A 21,317-nucleotide genomic window follows, 5' to 3' on the forward strand; every position below is an offset into this window, starting at 1 on the left:
CCGGAAGGTACACAAGGATTGGAGCACCTCCACCCACCTCGACCTCGTACTCAAACTCCTCCCCCGACGGCCTTCTTCTCACTGGCGGTCTTCTCGACGACGACGAAGACGCACCTCGCCCCGACCAGCCCGCCCCTCCCAGCCTCCCACCTGACCCCTCTGGCACCGGTGGGCCTCCTCCCTTGCGGCACGAGCGCGGCCCGCGGCAGCCCCCACGATGGGCTCAGCCGCAATGCCGCCACCAACAACGGGCCCAGGGTCCTGCTCAGCGTGGGCGCCATGAGAGAGACAGACGGTGCGGGGTCAACACTGCTTCTAGTAAAGAAAAGATCGGTTGGGGAAGGAGATAAGATAAGTATTGAAAGAGGTGGATGTCGAGTGCTGGATCCGTCGACTGATGGGAATAGTTTCAGACGTGGCAACCGGCTGCAAACCAAACATGCCCTAAATGAATCGTTAGGGGAGAGGATGGGGGAGGGGTGGGGTTGTGGGTCAGCTTTAAGAAATGCCCTAGCCGCGAGTCCGTTCAAATGAAATAACGAGTCAGGATTCATTATTTGTGTTTGAATAAAGTATATTTACAAAAACCCTGAGTGGATGGTGCGAGAAACCGAATGCAACAAGGTTGGAGATGACCCGACAACGTCGACAACGCAGGGCGGGTCCCATCTCCAACGTCATGCACATGATCATATACGTTTATACGTAGAGTTCCATATACATCTCCTCTAAGCTAACTACAGCAACAGACGACGAGAGCACTACAGTTTTTGCAGCATGTTGTCATCACAGCCTGAGAAACAAACAGAGAGGAAAAACGACACTCCATGCCTTATGAAGAAGCGAGCGAGGGGCGAGGCAGGAAACCGCCGGCGGCCTCCCCTCTCCAACTCCGGCAATCTGTGGTCGATCCATCCATCACTGGTAAGAAAATGACCGGTGACGCGAGCACGCTGGGCCTCTGCTGACCCGTTCGTCCACGCTCTGAAATCTGAATCTGACGGGGCCATCAACATGCTCGCGGTGCTGCAGACAGTAATATGAGCTCTCTCGCCTCAGGCCGACGAAAAAGTCACGCTATGATCTCGTCCGGCAAGGCCACGAACCGCGTTCGCTTCTGAAACACCACAAACGAAATCACAGGAGAAGATGTCAGCAAAAGTGACGGACAATTCGTTTCAGGCCAAATGCTAATCCGTTTGCGCATTACGCGAAAACGATGGGAGCCAAGATTTGAACAGGAAGTGCAGGGAACCAAGATCGCGTGACGGAGCCAACAATAATTTAGTGTACTTGTGAGCGAAAAATTCAAAGGAAATCCTGATGAAAGAGCTATGCTGATGCATTATCCCTTATCTTCCAGCGAGAAAAAATAGCGCAGGTAGAAAACGATTGCTAATGGTGTCATGGTGAATTGTTGATAAGGTTAACTTCAATAAGATGCCCCCCCTGGAGAAAGCTTCAGTGAGATGGTGTCATACCATCATCTAACGGCTGCCTGATGCTGCCTAAGCTAGTTTGATGGTTTGGATTGCCGGTTTGACTTTGAGGCGCTCAACAATAAATCAAACTGGTAAGTTGCAACATTAGTGACTGTGACCCCAAAGAATCGGCCAGAGGTGCAATAATGGGGCATAAAGCGGATCAAGCAACTTGTCTCGTTATGATCCCTGAAAATTTCTCCATCTAGACACTTGGTCAGACATGCGGCGCTCGGCCTGTTTCTTCTGCTACCACAGGATAATAATTCAGGTGCGCCTAATGTTTTGAAACGCCAATTTAAGATCATCTTGGGTACGCATAGACTTTCTACAAATCTGACTCTAGACTAGTTCTACAGTTCTGTACTAGTTATTGGAAATGTGGAAGGAACATCACAATGGCTGCTATGCAGATAAAGAAGGAAAATCACAATGGCTGCTAAAATATCTGTTGACAACATTGAAGATTCAGAGAACTCGCATTGAAATTTCAGCATGTGAAGCATTTTCCATGGTAGATCTATGACTGCTACTGCTATGCTTGATCCGCCGCCAGAAAGTAAGAATGGTCTCATGCCTCTAGATATTCAAGTAGGAGTATGACAAGCAACTGTATTTTGTATGATCACCCAACCAGTCAAATCCTAGAATTTATCGCCAACAGATAACTAGCATGGTAACGTGTCAAGAAAAACCTCAAACACGCTACTCAATACTTAAGACACATCTGCATCGGCCGAAAATACTGCTCCGTCACACCATTAACAACTCCAGATTTTTTTTTTTTGAAAAGAAGGAAAACCCCCGGCCTTTACATCTGGGCAACAGCTCCAGATGGTGGCCCATTGTACACGTAGGGATCAAATCGCATAGGGATATTTTCTATGTTTTCTGTGTTTTCTTATATTGATGACAACTTACGAATCACCCTAATTCCAGTCTAAAAACCATGCGAGATAAACCCATTTTTTCAATATGAGCAAAATCTTGCTTTCGAGTCTCCTAACTTGTACTGTAGATCGGGCTGCCTAAAGCCATTTTGTAATTTTCACATAGGTTCCAAATGGTTTTTAAAGAGGCGTCTTCAGATCTAGTATCCAAATGAGTGAACTTCTCTTGTTCTTTTTTACTTAAGGTGACTTTTATTTTATCTAATTAAAAATAGGTCTACAGCTCAACCCAGGTTCCGAAAATGTTTCCCAACTTAAATGAACTAAACTCGTTTCTTTGTCCATCTTATTGTCGTGGTTTTAGTGCGACTTGTCGCGATTTTATTTCAAAACCGTGACAGGAATCATGGAATGGAGGGATTTTTTTCCGGGCATTTACCTTGGCTATCTTTGGTGAGAGAAACTCTTTCTGACAAGATATATGTTTTGAGGGATTGAAGATCCCACGCTATGTCGCTATGGTTTCTTTAGACATTCGGACACAAATCGAGTGGAAGAAAAGAATTATTTGCACGTCATATTTAAAATTTGATAATAATGGTATGAATTAGTGGAAGATAAACCTCATAAGAAATCTTGTTGGGTAAATTGTGCAGACCATTTATCTAGTTTACATTAAACATGGAGTATTGTTAATTTTCTTTTTCAAAAAATAAATAGTGTTTTCATGCATACTTTTCAGTGAAAACTTACGCACTATTATCTTGACCGGCCAATGAAAGACCGCATTCGCTGGGAGGAGAAAAAAACGTTTTTCCTTTGCTCAGATTTTTGTATGTTTTTGAAATGCAGGAAAGCTTTACAAAAGTACCAATTTATACAGTTTTTTTGAAGATTGCAATCAAGTTATTTGATTCAGACCTTAATAACATGGCTCTTTTGTCAAAATAATGAAGATAATATTTTTTAATAAAAAAACTTTGAAAGAAGCAGTGCATTACCTCCTTCCGGCTAGCCTTGACGTCCGCTGCTGCATACTCCGGCGTGCGGGGTAAAGGGGACCACCTATCCGGCGTCTTCGCCGTCTCTGCGCCCCTCTCCGGTGCCTGCATCATGAACCTGGCACCCCACTCGGGCGTTGCGGCGAACCTGGGACTCCGCTCCGGGGTCTGCGCAAACCTGCCGGCGCCCCAGTCCGGCGTCGGCACGAACCGCGGGCTCCGCTCTGGCGTCTGCGCGAACCCTCCAGTGCCCCAGTCCGCCGTCGGCAGGAACCGCGGGCTACGCTCCGGCGTGACAGCGCCGTTGGCGGCGCAGAGCTGCATGATCTTAGCGGCCGCCTCGGCGGCGTCCCGGCTCTCGCCCATGAGCTTGGCGACCTGCGCCTTGGGCAGGCGCATCCTGAGCTGGACCGGCCCGCCCTCGGAGGCGGAGGACATCGGGGAGGACGGCGCGGTGCCGGCGCCGGCCGAGGTCGGGAAGGTGAGGTCGGAGGTGGAGCGGCGCGTGAGCATGAGCGACTCGAGCCTCTCGCGCGCGCCGACGTGGAGCGCGCCGGACCAGGCGCGGCGCGGGGGCACGGTGGGGCGTGGCAGCGCCACGAGGAAGTAGAGCCGGCCCGGGCGGAGCGGCGCGTCGTGGTCGAGCGGGCGCGCGCGCACGCCGAGCAGCTTGACCTGCTCCGACTCGAGCAGCTGGAAGCCCGGGTGGTCGCGCAGCACCGCCCCCGCCTGCGCCGGCGGCTTCACCCTGAAGGCTGTGCCGTCCAGCTGCATCACCTTGGCGCCCTTGCGCCGGCCGCCGATGCTGTTGCCCATTGCCTGCCGGCCGCCGGTCCTTCCTCCCACGCTACGCTTTCTTCCCGGCGGCGGTGCGAGGCGTGGTGAGCCGCGGCGTGGGTTCGGTTCGGTTGGGTTCGCGTGGTTCCTTGCGGTGTTTGTGCGTGTGGGGTGTGGGGATTTAAAACGGGCGGGGCAGGGAAAGGTTTGGGAGTCAAAGGTTGTGGTGAGCTTGACGTGGACTTGAACTACGGGCAGTATATTATTTTTTCTTTGCTTGGGCGTCCACAAAGCTTAGCTAGCCGCCCACCAAGCCATAGATAGCAGTAGCGCTATGGAAATGGAAGAGATCGAGGAGGTTAAAGTGTGTTCTAGTGCATGCATGTGTAATTAACAACGAGTGAAGGATAAAAACACGTTTTTGACCGTCCAATTAAGCTCGTAGTTGCAGAATCAGAGCCAAGAACTTGAAGCGAAGCAAAACTCAGTTACTGCCATCTTTTTAACCTCTCTAATTGTACGTACTTGTCTGAACGCTTGGGTTATTTTAGAGCGGCAAAGGGTGAGTTTGCTTCGGCTGCGCAGAGCCGAGGAAGCATGCCGCAGGCGTAAAACTTAAATTAGCCAGGTAAATGATGTACCTTCTCTGCAAAACTGACTCGGTACCTAATTTGGTGGGAGGAAATTAGCCAGAGGCCGTAATAATTACCACGAGCAGCTTCTGATCTGTGGCAGAGCTTCTCCTCTCTCGGTACTACCAGATCACGTCATTTTACCGTGCTAGCAAACGTCACGAGTTCGACCAGTCGAGGAGCGCGGCCAAATATATCGCCAACTTTACATGTACGCCTGGACGTTGTAAATATATCGCCTCCGTTTTAAACCCCTGGACGTTGATCTTGCACCAATAACCAATATATAACCTCCATTGTATTAAGTGGGTTCGTACGTGGCCCGGTCTCATTGTTCTCGAAGCCATATAGCTAGCGAGTTAATGGCGGTCCAGCAACAACACGTGTACCGTACCGCCGGGGTCGCCACGGCGGACGCCCGGATGGTGCGTCCTTCACGCCACAGATCGGTGCAATTACGGTCTTCCTTTTTTGCTTGCGCCCGTCACGGCACGGGATCGGACCGAGGAATGTCATGCGGCGGCGGCGGCGGGGTCAGCCGGCCGCATCGTATTAATGCGGCTGTAGCTTAGCCGGCGCTCCGCCGATCCGCTTCGCTGGATCGGGTGCCGGGAGGAGTCCGGTGATCCACGGCAACCGTCGTGTCTCGTTGTGGATCTGCATGCGGGCGGACGGACGCGCGCGGCCGTTGCCGTCTGTGGGACTGTGGCCGGCCCTTCCGCAGCAAGCACATGTCATCCTTCCGTAAATGCATGTCTCAACCGATCGAGTTTCCGTCGTGAAATTTATAACGTGGTCAACTTTCTACTGTTAAGAAGACGTCTCAAACCCGCCTCAGATATCAGATAATAAGCTTTCCTCCCCTTTTATTAAAAAACAACCAATCAATACAATTAACTATAGTTATTGGGACAGAAATATGTTATACTCCCTCCGTCCCAAAACTCTTGTCTTAAGTTTGTTTAAAAATAAATGTATTTAAATACTAAAATGTGACTAGATACATTCATTTCTACACAAATCTAAGACGAGAATTTTAAGACGGAGCGAGTATAAAAAAAGAAGAAATGCCGACAACGGTGAATCAATAAAAATGAAGAAGCCTCGTGACCACTGCGTCCATCGAAGATCTCCAACCAAGCTTCAAGACTTCGAAGCGCCGGCACCAATCAACACCCCCATGAAGGGACGCGGCCATGACGATGACGCTGCCAAGGGTTTCCCTGGTACGCGACGAAGAGAGAGGTACGGTAGCCCTCGACGCCCTTTAGGAAGTTCTGGCGGCACCCTCAGGCGCCACCGCGTCGATGTCGACCAGGCCCGCATGGATTTCTCTCGATCTCAACCTTCACCTCGGACGCTCCGGAGCTCGCCACCAAACCGACCACCACCTTACGCCAACACGATCATGAAGCTTCCCACGTTGTCTCACTACGGCACCACGTAGTAGGACCTGCACAACAAAGAAGATGAGTCGACACTCGGAGCAGCAACACCGTCAGCACGCCGGAGCCCAAGCTCCCCCGTCAGTGACAGGATCTGATCGGACGCAATAGCACGAGCATACCAAGACAGTGGGTCTACAGGCCCGGTCAGGCACTGAAACGCCCGTGAAGCTCCCGCCATCGCGCTGCAGAAGGCATGCCGTCGGGGTCGCTGCTCCCCGTCCATGTCGGCCCGCTAGGACTCGGATGGGGCCCTCAAGGCCCTAATTCGGGTCGTGGTCGCGCCGTCGGACCAGCGCCACCAAGGCGCCCTCCTGCCAAGGGCAGCATCAGCGCTACACGTGCCGCCAGGCCCTGCCGCCACGACATCACACCGTCGCTTGTCGAGCTGCCCCCGCTGTCGAACCTATCCCCGGGAAGGGCCCCGCGCGCGGGGGAAAGGAAATCCCGACGCCGTCAAAACCACCTGGCCAGATCCGGGGGCACCCTCTGGCGGCGACGGGGGAGAGAGGACGAAAGGGGGGAGAAGAGAAGAGGCGGGCGAGCCGTCCTGGTCGCCGTCTAGGGAGGTGATGCAAGGTGGGGTCTGGAGGGGGAGTAGGGAGAAGAAGACCACACTACTCACCTCACCGAGCCACTCGCCTCAAATTTTTTGGTGGACGGCCCGATTAGTGACCAATCACGAAAGTGCAACCAAAACGGACGCCTCAAACAGGCCTCAAACACCTGAACTGACCGGCACTCCTCATATCTAATCCAAATCTAGGGCAAATATGAGGGCGTCCGGGCGTGCCCGCGCGCGTCCGCCACATCGGATCCGGCCATGTTGGTCTATCCAATCCCACATATATTCGTTCCGGTCATCTTTCCGGACCAAATCCTAACCCATCCATTTCAATCCACTTCCCTCCGCTCCGCCACCCTAGCTCTCGCCCGATGATCTGCGGTCTTCTCCGACAAGACGGGATCTGACTCCAACCAGTCTGGATTCGTCGACTGGAGTGTCGTCTCGTGTGGGTTGGAGGAGGCGATGGTCATCTGCATTACACTCCGCCACTCGCGGGGGGATAGCGGCCGGTTGACAGTATGATCTATCCGACGTGACTCCATAGTGTCGGTGCATCAGGCGCTCAGATCCTCCGGGCTAGATCATCGCGGTCTCGGGAACCTTCAAATCTTCCCTTTTCCTTACGTGTCCGACGGAGTATGACTCCCGCTGGGAATGATGTGGCCGTCGTGGGAAAGGAGAGGATGAAGACAGTTGAGGCTCGTCTTGCAGCCGACATGGCAGAGGCTGATGCGGTGGCGCACACGGCCGCAGAGGAGGAAGTCATATGTGCACACGTGCACCCTCGTCCGAGAGCGTAGAATTGGATGGTCCGTGATATGGCTGGACTCTCACCCAAGCAGGAGAAGGATGACATTGATGGGTGTGACAACTTCGACGACGAGCAGATCCGGCCCGATCCCTACCACGTTTTCGACCGGTACTTAAGCGATAAGGATGGAAATGGAGTCGGGAAGGGCAAGGGCATGCACGAATAATCGTCTCTACCATAGACAAATATATTAAATTTTAATAGTCCGATGACATGTATGATGCAATAGCCAGACATTGTGTATGTATCGTTTACATAGTTGCATGAGTTTATATGGATTTGCGGTATTCTTAATGAGATGTTCGATCGGTTGTGAGAATGGAAATTTAAGGCTTGATGAGTTTCTGACGCGGTCAAAGCGCCTGCATGGGTGTTTGAAGGATTGAATTTATCAAGTTTCGGCTGTATATGTTCTAAAGATATGCAATGCAAAGTAAGCACTTAGATTACGTCGTTACATATTAATTAGTTGCCTCCAAATTTGCGTTATAGAATACCGTATGTTGTGCGAAGTGCTACGGCGACTAACGCAAATAATGCTACCAGGGAATGTACTCGCGCTGTATGCTGCTAACCAGCCATACTGCAGCTCGTTAGACTAGCCCACCATGTTGATACTGTGCGGTAGCTCTCGACCGGTCTAGGCAGCAACGAAGAACGAGTCTTTGTTTCGCCACCAAATGTGCCACGACCATGCATCCGATCCCGAGACCCTTGACCTACCAATCCATACACCGGGCGCAAACGTAGACCACGTGTGTTCCCTTTTCCTCGCTGCACCTTCCAAGGACTCTGACTCAGCATATCCTGCATGACACATGCTCCATCGTCACCACGCACCTTCCTTCTTTCCGGCCGGAGCGAGCGAGCGAGCTAGCAAAGCAGGACATGGCCGATATCTGATACTACATGCATGCATGATGTTCTTTCTGCTGCTGCGGTCGTTGGTCTTATCTGCATACGGTTTCCTTCTCAGAAGGGAATCTGCAACGGAATCCAAGCCAAGTATTGGCTCTGGCTCTGTATTTTTGTATCCATCTCGTCGTTTTCGACGGTTGCACTTGCACAGACGCCTCCCCGGCCGGCCAGGGCGCCGTACCCGTACGTACGTTGTCCACTTCTTGCCTCCCTGTTCGGATCACGGCCCGTTCGCGCACGTTGTCGATCGACAAGCTGGCTTCGCGGTGTGTGTGTGTGTGTATGCACCTGCAGGCTGCAGCTATGTTTGCTGTCATGCCGTTGCCACTGTGATCATGTTCATGGACAGTAGGCCCGTACGTGGTGGATAGATCCTTGAGTTTCAGCAGGGAGCGCTGATTTTGGACTCGATGCACAGACTTTTGGGGCGGGGAGATGTCGTCGATTGTCAATGTCAAGGACTGAGCGTACATCCGGCACCTGCGTGCGGGCGTGAGATGCGACACGCCCTTTGCACGGGCCGGGTCAGCTCTCGGCCGGACATGTGCGGCTGTGGCGCCGGCGACAGGTGCCGCGACGGCCAGCCTCTGCCTGACCAATCAATCGGCCGCCGGCCGCGGTGGCTGGTGCGCGCGAAGGCACCGAAGTCGCAGGGGCAGCGTGGCGCGCGGTGGCGGTGCGATCGCGTACGCGGAATGAATGCATCGGAATTCCTGCGGCGTTCAGGCCTCGCTGCCGGACGCTGGGGCCGATGGTTTTCTGCGGCGTTCGCACCGCGCCGGTGGGTGATATGCGCCGCATGCTGCGTGTGGGTGTCCACCGTCGACGGCGATGCTGCATGATTGCTCGGCGGGGTTGAAATCTTAGCCTGCGGAACAACCGGCGGCCGGGCAGAAATACATGACGGCTGGTGTGGTGCGGGGAAGCGACGGCGGGGTTGTTGGGGTCAAAGCTACGTAACCCCCCCCCCCCCCCCCCCCCCCCCGCGGTGCAAAATACGATTAGGACAGTTTGTGTTCGAGCCATTTCCAGGGATGCATGTTATCGTCATGAACTCTCTTGCTCATACGTTCGCGGTCGTGAGGACTGAGGAGTTTGGTCGTACGTGTGGTTAGGATGCACACTGCCAACGCGTACACACATAAGGCCTCGTTTGGTTAAGGGAGGTTTTAAGAGGGAGGGATTTCAGGGGATTGGGTGAATCCCTTTGTTCCACCCAATCCTCTTAAATCCCCGGGGTTTTGCTTCCACTAGTCCCCCGAGGAGGATTTTGAAACACATGGATAGGAAGGGATTGAAGGGGAACGGAGGAGATTGGGCTAAACAAACCCCTCCTACCAAATGGACGCCCGAGGATCTGTGGGGTTTCTGGACCCCAAGGGATTTTCCTCTCAAACCCTCCCCAATCCCCCTTAACCAAACGAGGCCTAAAGGACCGTGCTCGCAAGCAGCAAAACCATGGAGGACCAACGCTATGCCTAGGCGTACGAGGAAAAAAAACGGTTTTGCTACACCTCATCTAGGTGAGTTTTAGTTATGTATCATTCACTTTTATAGCCATTGGATGTGATACTATAAAATATGTATGTGCTGACATTGATTGTACTATTTTGTATCTGTTTTTGTTTATCAGGTGAATGAGACCAAATTATATCTCATCTAGATGAGTTCTAAGCACTCACAAAAAAAGCAACATTGATCCTCGCTCGTTGAACAGTTACAACCACTGAAAAAAAAATATAAGGACAAATGGCCCAAACTTACCGAAAACGGCTTTTGCCCCGCTTTATAAATAAAACAAACCGTCAGATCACAATATTCGACACAAGTTCACCACACACACACACATAAGTAAAATGGCCCAAACTTCATATCCACACATCATGAAAATGGCCCAGATGGGCTTGTATTATCAGCATTCCTGCTTATCTTATGTCTGTGGTTAGATTCCCCAAATGGGCTATTAATGCTATCAATCCCAGATGGCTCATTTCTTTTGGCGAGATTTAGATGACCAACATAAATACCATCTATCTAGGTGGGGCCAGATTTCCACAAAGAATGAGTTTGGAGGTTTAGGGATTCCTAATCTGAAAGAATTTAAAATGGCCCTTTTGGCTTCATGGGGAAACACTTTATGGATGATTCAGTCCGGGATTGGAAAAAAAATATCAGCTACAAGTACAATGTGAATTCCCCGAATATACTCTGGAGTGGGGGTGGTAATGGCTCAGCCTTTTGGAGGAGCATTACATGAGCTCTATCTGGAGCGAGAGAATTTTATAAATGGAAATTGGGAAATGGGGAATCGAATTTTATAAATGGAAATTGGGAAATGGGGAATCGATTAGTTTCTGACATGATGTTTGGGTTGGGGCTGTTCCCTGAAAGTTCAGTTCTGAAAATTATTCGATATATGTAATCAGACAGATTGTACAGTGGCCAGGTTTGGGACGGGACTATACTAAGATTGACATTCCGAAGTTGTGTGGATCAGGCAGGTTTAGCACTATGGGATCACCTTGTTGAGGTGGTGAAATGAAAACCTCTCTTGGGTTAACCTGATTCCCCTATCTAGAAACTAGAGTCAAATGGTTGTACTCAGTCAAATCTTTTTACAATCAAATTAATTTTGGGATGTAGTTTCTACCATTGGTGATAGCCTGTGGAAGATAGTCTGTCCGTAAAAAAATTCATGTTTTCCTATGATTATGTGTATATAACAAAGTGTTAACTAGGGATTTTTTGACTGTGTAGGCCGGTGGAAGATCCTACTTGTCTCTTCTGTAGCTGTAAAGAATCAGACAACATTTGTTCTTTGACTGTGTGGTTGCTAAACAACTTTAGAGATTTATCTCTAAGGTGTTTAATAGACCAGAAATTTTTAAGCTTTGATGATATTACTTTGCCGTGGAGTAATCCTAAGACTAATGTTGTGATAATCATGATGGTTGCTGCTTCTTTGTGGAGCATCTGAAAACTAAGGACTGAATTTTGCTTTCGGGGCCGATCTTGGGAAAGTGTAAAATGCATTTTTGCCAAGCTGGACCTAAATCAATGGAAAATATTGTTCATCGATGCTCAGGCAGTTCTTCTGCGGGATTATATCAGGTTGCTGAGCAGGAGGCGTGGGGAGTTGCTTTGGATCGCATGAAGATGATGCTGGGAGGCCATCGGGGAGCCGAGTAGTTTCTCTCGTTTTTCCTTCTTTGGTCTGTAATAAAAGTATTTTAAGGCTCCTCTCTATCAGTACTGAGTTTTCATTTTAGAGGTGTGGCTGCTGGTTTGGGTCAGGTGCTGGCCGTTTAGCCTAGTGTTTGTTCTGCTTAGATCTTCTCTAGTGGCTCTGAAGGTTATGTAAGACAATGTTGTTTCATTTTAATAAAATAGGACGGAGGAAAACCCCTTTCATTCAAAAAGAAAAAGAAAATGGCCATTCATGAAGCCACGCATCAAAGGGCGAGAGAAGACGCCACCATCGCAAACACACCTTGGAGACAATCCGGTAATCGCATGCTTTCGTCGGTGGTAAATCCGGACGTGACAATACACCGCGAGTTGTCACTTTTACTTTTATATTCTGTGAATTACACCACGAGTTGTCACTGACCAATCAAGGCCGCGATTATCACTTTTGTAACGCGACGTACCAATGAAGGATCACCGGTCTCGATTACCCAGCAACCCAAAACATACATGATCATCAGTCTGATGGCATGCAATCTATAATTAGTTTGATAACATACATTATCAATTGGGAACCCAGTCTGATAGCATACAAGTATGGTTCATCATTCATCGGTCTAGCCATTTAAGGTCGGGCAAGCATACTTTTGCAGGGATGACGGACTGACAGTTCTTCATTAGACAGAAACCAACAGGCGGGAGCACGGAGATCCGGGGAGCATTGGCCCCCTCTAAACCAATAATCCAATATGCTGCATTTTGTCCATTTCAGCCGAGGCTCGTGGAGAACATGACCTTCATTCCCACCGTCCACAACTTCCCCTGACGTGCGCCCCTACGTACACGTACGGTCCCAACACACCATCGACCAGCGTGCCGGCGTACGTTCGCCACATTGATCCGTCATCTACTCCTACTCCGAGCTACCAGTAGCACTGACGCGAGAGCGTAACCGTCGGTTCATCCCCCTTACGCCGACGCGGCCCGCAGGCTCCACACGTATAAAACTAGCTGTGCTGACCACGCACGAGCACACACGACACATGGCTACCTCCCAGCGAGCATCGGCCGCGACGGCGACGGGGCGGAGCGCGACGGGAAACGAACATGCCGCCGCGGCGGACATGTGCACTACACAACAATCCGGAAACCAGCTGCTGCAGAAAACCTCGCTTCTTCCACACGTTGCCATGGTAATACGTTTGTCTTTTGTCGACGGCCCGTGATGCGCGGAGCGAATGGCTCCATGGATTAAGCCGGCCAGGGCCTAATTCAGGAGAGCCGTTGACGAAAGCGGAACCATCCGATCCGAGGGAATGCATGCACGAGCACGATCGACTCGCCCGTGTCCCTTCCGTTGCGTGTGCGTCTATATGGAAAGAAAACGAGATCGTATTTGTGAGGAGTGTCCGGATCTCTCATGCCCCATGTGCTCTACTAGTTTGTTCGAAGAATTAACTAACTTCGGTTGCGAGAATCTTTGAAATGCAGCTTACATAAATTGTGCATTCGTCACCAAAGAAATGTGTGCGTTCTTTTTTAACATAATACAGACGTAAGCGTCCATACAAAAACGCATAAACTCATCCTTATGAAGACACACACGCACGCCTTATTTTCATGAGCACCTCTCATAGGTTGAAGCGACACATCATTTTGAGATTCTAAGAAGTCATTGTAGGTACTTCAGAGTCGACGGAAACGTATCCATACATTGTACGTGCATCGTCAGATCCTAAAATAAACTCAGAATATATGCGAGCACCAGGACTTGAATTCTGTTGGGCTGAGGATGTCACTGTCCTACTAACCATTCAATCACAGGTTGATTCGTATGTACAGATTTTGTTTACTCATATTCATGTATGATTCTTATCCTAACACAAAAAGTCAAGAATACTACTCTAGGTCATAAATAGTACTCCCTTTGTTTCAAAATAACTATCTCAACTTTCTACTTTGTACTAGAGCTATTACTAAGTATTAAGCTTAAGACACTTATTTTGTAACGGAGGGAGTATGAACAACATGTGCCAAATGGTCACGCCACGTTTGTTTTGGGGTTAAATGGACACGTAGCTAAATGCACCGAACCACCACTTTAGCGGCATAGCTCTCGAAAACCATTATTTTACAAAACATGACACTGTGCATCGCGTCAAAAAATTAACAGTGAAAAAAAAACACTGATAGAAATTGCTAAGCATTTTGCCGATCACTAATTGACTGGGCCCATCCGTTAGGCTGAGTTGAAAGAAAAATTGCCATGTGGGCAATTGGACTTGTCTTCTTCTTCTCCTATCTCTTTTCCCTCTTTGGTACTATGACAAACACCTCGCATGCAATGACTTCGAGTTTCGGCTCACAGGTGGACGCCGATGCCCAACAGTCACGCCTCCAGCTCCGGCAGCCAGTGCGTGTGTGGGCGTTGCCCCCGCCACAACAGTGGTAGAGTAGGGGACGACACCGGCCTCCGCCCCCAAGCAGGAACGCCGTGTTGAAATACAGTTGTATTGAGATAGGACTAGTGCTTTAAACTTAAGCCTCATCTATCTCTACTTCTGTTATTCCTGTCTCTCTCCCTGTACCAACCTTCTGTGTATTCCATTGATCGGTCTCTCGATCAATCTTCTTGTAAGCCACATCATATCCAATATAAATACAAGTGCGGCCCGAGCAAAGGGTTTTACGCTTCCCATACTATTTTTTGTGGTAATCAGAGCATATTCTTCGTAGATCAGGGAGAGATCGCATCTAGCCTTCCCAAACCTCGCCATGACCACATCCCCAAACCAATCGAGTGCCATGAGCACCCTTGCCACCTCCTTCACCTCATCCTCCACCTTCACATCATCATCCAGTAGCTCCGAGGCTATGTCCCTCGGTCCACCACTACACGAGAAGCTCACGAGGAACAATTTCCTCATGTGGAAAGACATCGTACTACCGTAGCTCAAGGGCGCACAGATGGCTCACCACCATGATCCGACGAGCGAGGCGCCGTTGGAAACCCTCACTATCACCAAAGATGGGAAGGAGGAACAGATCGCAAACTTCGCTCGTTATCTTTGGTACGCTCAACAGCAACAAGTTCAAGGTTTCTTGATGGGCTCTTTGTCTCGCAAAATCCTTGCACACGTGGTTACTTTGCAGACGCCAGCAGAAGTGTGGGCAACGATCCATGATACTTTTGCTACCCAATCCTAAGGGCAAACAATCAACACCCACGTTGAGCTGACGAACCTGAAAAAAGTAACTTGAGCATGACGGAGTATCTTGCGAAGATCAAGATACTCTCAGACGAGATCGCTTGCACAAGGGCGGTGTTAAGGAGTGCCGAGGTTGTCTCTCACGTCCTGGTTGGCCTCGACCTCGACTACAATCTGGTTGTCTCAGCTCTTGCAGCTCGGATCGAATCGGTGACTGTCCAAGAACTCTTCAACCAACTGCTCAGCTTTGATGCACGCCTCAATCTTCTTCATGGGATGAACGTGTGTCAGTCCTCCGCCAACGCTGCGTCGCGAGGCGGTTGAGGAACCGGTCGTGGGCGCGACCCGAACAACAACAGTGGTGGATGCGGACGCTGTAACAACCAAAACGCACGACGCGGTGGGAGCGGCTACACCAACAACAACGCTCCTGCCCGTCCTAGAGGGGGCGGCTTCACCAACAACAATGCCTCCACTAACAACCATGTTCGGTGCCAACTTTGTAAGAAACAAGGCCGTGAGGTCATGGACTGTTGGCACCGCTACAATGAGGACTACGTCCCTAACGCTCGCCATGTAGCTACTACAACCAGGGAACAAGGAGGAGGAAATGGCACCGTATGGTATGCAGACTCAGGAGCCACTGATCATGTCTCCAATGAGCTTGAAAACTAGCCATGAGGGAGAACTACTTCGGCAACGATCAGATTCTTTCTTCCATGTCTCGTTTGACCTATGATAATAATATTTTCTTTCAAACTCATCCTACATATTTTTTGATCAAGGATCGGACAACCAGGGAGCTCCTTCACCACGGTAGATGCGTTGCAGGCTTGTATCCCATCACATCCGGAGCACTTAGTCGAAAGCCTTATCATCAAGTTTACTCCGCCATCAAGCCTTCCTTGGCAAGGTGGCATTAAACATTAGGACATCCTTCTTCGATCATAGTTAAGCAAGTAGTGAATAAAGGCAATCTGCCATTGTCATCTAGTCAGAACATTGAGTGAGTGGGTGATACTTGTTAATGTGCAAAAAGGCACCAACTTCCCTATCCTAGATCTAATAGTGTGTCTCATGCTCCGCTGGAACTTATCTTTAGTGATGTATGGGGTCATGCAAGAGATTCTTTTGGAAGAAAAATAATATTATGTTAGTTTATTGACGAATTTAGCAAATTCACTTGGATATATTTGCTTAGGTGGAAATCTAGAGTCCTTTCTATTTTCCAAGAATTTCACAAGCTTGTTGAAAGACACTTTGACAAGAAAATTATTGCAGTGCAAAGTAACTCGGGAGGAGAGTATGAAAACCTCAACTCCTTGTTCCACAATATTGGTATTTCTCATCATGTCTCATGTCCCATGTGTTGGGGAACGTCGCATGGGAAACAAAAAAAATTCCTACGCGCACGAAGACCTATCATGGTGATGTCCATCTACGAGAGGAGATTTGGATCTACGTACCCTTGTAGATCACACAGCAGGAAGCGTTAAGAAATGTGGTTGATGTAGTGGAACGTCCTCACATCCCTCGATCCGCCCCGTGAACCGTCCCACGAACCGTCCCGCGATCCGTCCCACGATCCGCTCCGATCTAGTGCCGAACGGACGGCACCTCCGCGTTCAGCACGCGTACAGCTCGATGATGATCTTGGACTTCTTGATCCAGCAAGCAAGAAGGAGAAGTAGATGAGTTCTCCGATAACGTGACGGCGCTCCGGTGGTGGTGAAGGATCTACTCCTGCAGGGCTCTGCCCGAGCTCCGCAGAAATACGATCTAGAGGAAAAACCGTGGTGTTTGTGGTCGGGCTGCCGTGGCAAAAGTTGTCTCAAATCAGCCCTAGAACTCCACTATATATAGGAGGAGGGGAGGGGAGGCTTGCCTTGGGGTCAAAGACCCCAAGGGTCCGCCGACCAAGGAGGTGGAGGAGTCCACCTCTAATCCTAGTCCAACTAGGATTGGAAGGTGGAGTCCTTCCCACTCTTTTTTTTCTTTTCTCTTTGATTTTCTATCTCCTGCGCATAGGCCCCTTTTGGGTTGTCCCACCAGCCCACCAAGGGATGGTGTGGCACCCCTAAGGCCTATGGGCTTCCCCGGGTGGGCTGACCCCTTCCGATGAACAGCCGAAACCCATTCGTCACTCCCGGTACATTCCCGGTAATGCCCGAAAACTTTCCGGTAACCAAATGAGGTCATCCTATATATCAATCTTCGTTTCCGGACCATTCCGGAAACCCTCATGACGTCCGTGATCTCATCCGGGACTCCAAACAACATTTAGTAACCACACATATAACTCAACTATATTAAAACATCGTCGAACCTTAAGTGTGCAGACCCTGCGGGTTCGAGAACTATGCAGACATGCCCCGAGGTACTCCTCGGTCAATATCCAATAGCGGGACCTGGATGCCCATATTGGATCCTACATATTCTCAGAATAACTTATCGGTTGAACCTCAGTGTCAAGGATTCATATAATCCCCTATGTCATTCCCTTTGTCCTTCGGTATGTTACTTGCCCGAGATTCGATCGTCGGTATCCGCATACCTATTTCAATCTCGTTACCGGCAAGTCTCTTTACTAGTTCCGTAATACAAGATCCCGTGACATACACTTAGTCACATTGCTTGCAAGGCTTGTGTGTGATGTTGTATTATCGAGTGGGCCCTGAGATACCACTCCGTCACACGGAGTGACAAATCCCAGTCTTGATCCATACTAACTCAACGAACACCTTAGGAGATACCTGTAGAGCACCTTTATAGTCACCCAGTTACGTTGTGACGTTTGATACACACAAGGCATTCCACCGGTGCCAGTGAGTTATATGATCTCATGGTCATAGGAACAAATACTTGACACGTAGAAAACTATAGCAACAAAATGACATGATCAACATGCTACGTCTATTAGTTTGGGTCTAGTCCATCACATGATTCTCCTAATGATGTGATCCCGTTATCAAATGACAACACTTGCCTATGGCCAGGAAACCTTAACCGGACATAGGCAAGTGTTGCCACTTGATAACGGGATCACATCATTAGGAGAATCATGTGATGGACTAGACCCAAACTAATAGACGTAGCATGTTGATCGTGTCATTTTGTTGCTACTGTTTTCTGCGTGTCAAGTATTTGTTCCTATGACCATGAGATCATATAACTCACTAACACCGGAGGAATGCTTTGTGTGTATCAAACATTGCAACGTAACTGGGTGACTATAAAGATGCTCTACAGGTATCTCCGAAGGTGTTCGTTGAGTTAGTATGGATCAATACTTGGATTTGTCACTCTGTATGACGGAGAGGTATCTCGGGGCCCAATCGGTAATACAACATCACACACAAGCCTTGCAAGCAATGTGACTTAGTGTAAGTTGCGGGATCTTGTATTACGGAACGAGTAAAGAGACTTGCCGGTAAACGAGATTGAAATAGGTATACGGATACTGACGATCGAATCTCGGGCAAGTAACATACCGAAGGACAAAGGGAATGACATACTGGATTATATGAATCCTTGACACTGAGGTTCAAACGACAAGATCTTCGTAGAATATGTAGGATCCAATATGTGCATCCAGGTCTTGCTATTGGATATTGACCGAGGAGTCTCTCGGGTCATGTCTACATAGTTCTCGAACCCGTAGGGTCTGCACACTTAAGGTTCGACGTTGTTTTATGCGTATTTGAGTTATATGGTTGGTTACCGAATGTTGTTCGGAGTCCCGGATAAGATCACGGACGTCACGAGGGTTTCCGGAATGGTCCGGAAATGAAGATTGATATATAGGATGACCTCATTTGATTACCGGAAGGTTTTCGGAGTTACCGGGAATGACGAATGGGTTCCGGGAGTTCACCGGGGGGGGGGGGGGGGCAACCCACCCCGGGGAAGCCCATAGGCCTTGGGGGTGGCGCACCAGCCCTTAGTAGGCTGGTGGGACAGCCCAAAAGATCCCTATGCGCATTGGAAGAAAAATCAAAGAGAAAAAAAAGAAGGAGGTGGGAAAGGGAAGAAGGACTCCACCTTCCAAACCAAGTAGAATTCGGTTTGGGAGGGGGAGACCTTCCCCCTTGGCTCGGCCGACCCCCTTGGGAGTCCTTGGACCCCAAGGCAGGTCTCCCCCCCTCCTCCTATATATAGTGGGGTTTTAGGGCTGATTTGACACAACTTTGCCACGACAGCCCGACCACGTATCTCCACGGTTTTACCTCTAGATCGCGTTTCTACGGAGCTCGGGCGGAGCCCTGCTGAGATGAGATCATCACCAACCTCCGAAGCGACGTCACGCTGCCGGAGAACTCTTCTACCTCTCCGTCTCTCTTGCTGGATCAAGAAGGCCGAGATCATCGTCGAGCTGTACGTGTGCTGAACGCGGAAGTGTCATCCGTTCGGCACTAGATCGTGGGACTGATCGCGGGACGGTTCGCGGGGCGGATCGAGGGACGTGAGGACGTTCCACTACATCAACCGCGTTCACTAACGCTTCTGCTGTACGGTCTACAAGGGTACGTAGATCACACATCCCCTCTCGTAGATGGACATCACCATGATAGGTCTTCGTGCGCGTAGGAAATTTTTTGTTTCCCATGCGACGTTCCCCAACAGTGGCATCATGAGCTAGGTTCATGCGTAGATGTCTTCTCGAGTAGAACACAAAAGTTTTTGTGGGCGGTGATGTCCGTTTTGCTGCCCTCCTTAGTCTTTTCTTGATTCTGCGGTATTGTTGGATCGAAGCGGCTCGAACCGACATTACTCGTACACTTACGAGAGACTGGTTTCATCGCTAGAGTAACTCCGTTGCTCAAAGATGACTGGCGGGTGTCAGTTTCTCCAACTTTAGTTGAATCGGATTTGACCGAGGAGGTCCTTGGATGAGGTTAAATAGCAATTCATATATCTCTGTTGTGGTGTTTGCGTAAGTAAGATGCGATCCTACTAGATACCCATGGTCACCACGTAAAACATGCAACAACAAAATTAGAGGACGTCTAACTTGTTTTTGCAGGGTATGCTTGTGATGTGATATGGCCAACGATGTGATGTGACATATTGGATGTATGAGATGATCATGTTGTAATAGATAATATCGACTTGCACGTCGATAGTACGGCAACCGGCAGGAGCCATAGGGTTGTCTTTAAACTAACGTTTGTGCTTGCAGATGCGTTTACTATTTTGCTAGGACGTAGCTTTAGTAGTAATAGCATAAGTAGCACGACAACCCGATGGCGACACGTTGATGGAGATCATGATGATGGAGATCATGGTGTGACGCCGGTGATAAGAAGATCGTGCCGGTGCTTTGGTGATGGAGATCAAGAAGCACGTGATGATGGCCATATCATGTCACTTATGAATTGCATGTGATGTTAATCCTTTTATGCACCTTATTTTGCTTAGAACGACGGGAGCATTATGAGGTGATCTCTCACTAAAATTTTAAGACGAAATTGTGTTCTCCCCGACTGTGCACCGTTCCTACAGTTCGTCGTTTCGAGACACCACGTGATGATCGGGTGTGATAGACTCAACGTTCACATACAACGGGTGCAAAACAGTTGCGCACGCGGAACACTCGGGTTAAGCTTGACGAGCCTAGCATGTGCAGACATGGCCTCGGAACACATGAGACCGAAAGGTCGAGCATGAATCATATAGTTGATATGATTAGCATAGAGATGCTTACCACTGAATCTATTCTCGACTCACGTGATGATCGGACTTGAGATAATGGATTTGGATCATGTACCACTCAAATGACTAGAGAGATGTACTTTTTGAGTGGGAGTTCTTAAGTAATATGATTAATTGAACTAATTGTCATGAACATAGTCTAATGGTCTTTGCGAATTACGATGTAGCTTGCGCTATAGCTCTACTGTTTTTATATGTTCCTAGAGAAAATTTAGTTGAAAGTTGATAGTAGCAAACTTTGCAGACTTAGTCTGTAAAACCGAGGATTGTCCTCGTTGCTGCGTAGAAGGCTTATGTCCTTAATGCACCACTCGGTGTGCTGCACCTCGGGCGTCGTCTGTGGATGCTGTGAACATCCGACATACACGTTTCTGATGACTACACGATAGTTGAGTGCAAAATACTTAATGGCTTAGAAGCAAGGCGCCGGAAACGTTTTGAAACGTCACGGAACATGAGTGATGTTCTAAAGAGATGAAATTGTGATTTCATGCTTGTGCCCTTGTTAAGAGGTACGAGACCTCCAACAAGATTCTTTGTCCACAAAGTAAAGGAGAAAAGCTCAATCATTGAGCATATGCTCAGATTGTCTGAGTACGACAATCACTTGAATCAAGTGGGAGTTAATCTTCCAGATGAGATAGTGATGGTTCTCCAAAGTCACTGCCACCAAGCTGTGAGAGCTTC

At 49.2% G+C, this 21,317-nt stretch overlaps 1 protein-coding gene and 1 non-coding gene across 2 annotated transcripts; one reads left to right on the plus strand and one right to left on the minus strand.

Moving 5' to 3' along the window:
* Positions 1 to 531: 531 nt before the first annotated feature.
* On the minus strand, positions 532 to 4,323 carry LOC123412623 (uncharacterized protein At1g66480-like). Its single transcript, XM_045105573.1, has 2 exons — positions 3,373 to 4,323; positions 532 to 1,117 (listed from the first exon to the last, which is right to left on the minus strand). Exons 1-2 carry the CDS (start codon positions 4,186 to 4,188, stop codon positions 1,073 to 1,075), a joined length of 861 nt encoding a protein of 286 aa, XP_044961508.1. The 5' UTR covers positions 4,189 to 4,323; the 3' UTR covers positions 532 to 1,072.
* Positions 4,324 to 15,031: 10,708 nt separating this feature from the next.
* On the plus strand, positions 15,032 to 15,171 carry LOC123414468. The gene has a single exon (XR_006614431.1). It is a non-coding gene; the product is annotated as a small nucleolar RNA Z247 (small nucleolar RNA).
* The last annotated feature ends 6,146 nt before the right edge of the window (positions 15,172 to 21,317 follow it).

The sequence above is a fragment of the Hordeum vulgare genome, chromosome 7H (genome assembly GCF_904849725.1).
Source record: "Hordeum vulgare subsp. vulgare chromosome 7H, MorexV3_pseudomolecules_assembly, whole genome shotgun sequence".
Classification (NCBI taxonomy): domain Eukaryota; kingdom Viridiplantae; phylum Streptophyta; class Magnoliopsida; order Poales; family Poaceae; genus Hordeum; species Hordeum vulgare.

Excerpts from the sequence above, each read along its gene's own strand:
- LOC123412623 (XM_045105573.1), bottom strand. The coding sequence starts at position 4,188 with ATGGGCAACAGCATCGGCGGCCGGCGCAAGGGCGCCAAGGTGATGCAG. Across the intron at positions 1,118-3,372 it reads TCAAGGCTAGCCGGAAGGAG|AAGCGAACGCGGTTCGTGGC; the intron begins GTAATGCACTGC and ends GTGGTGTTTCAG.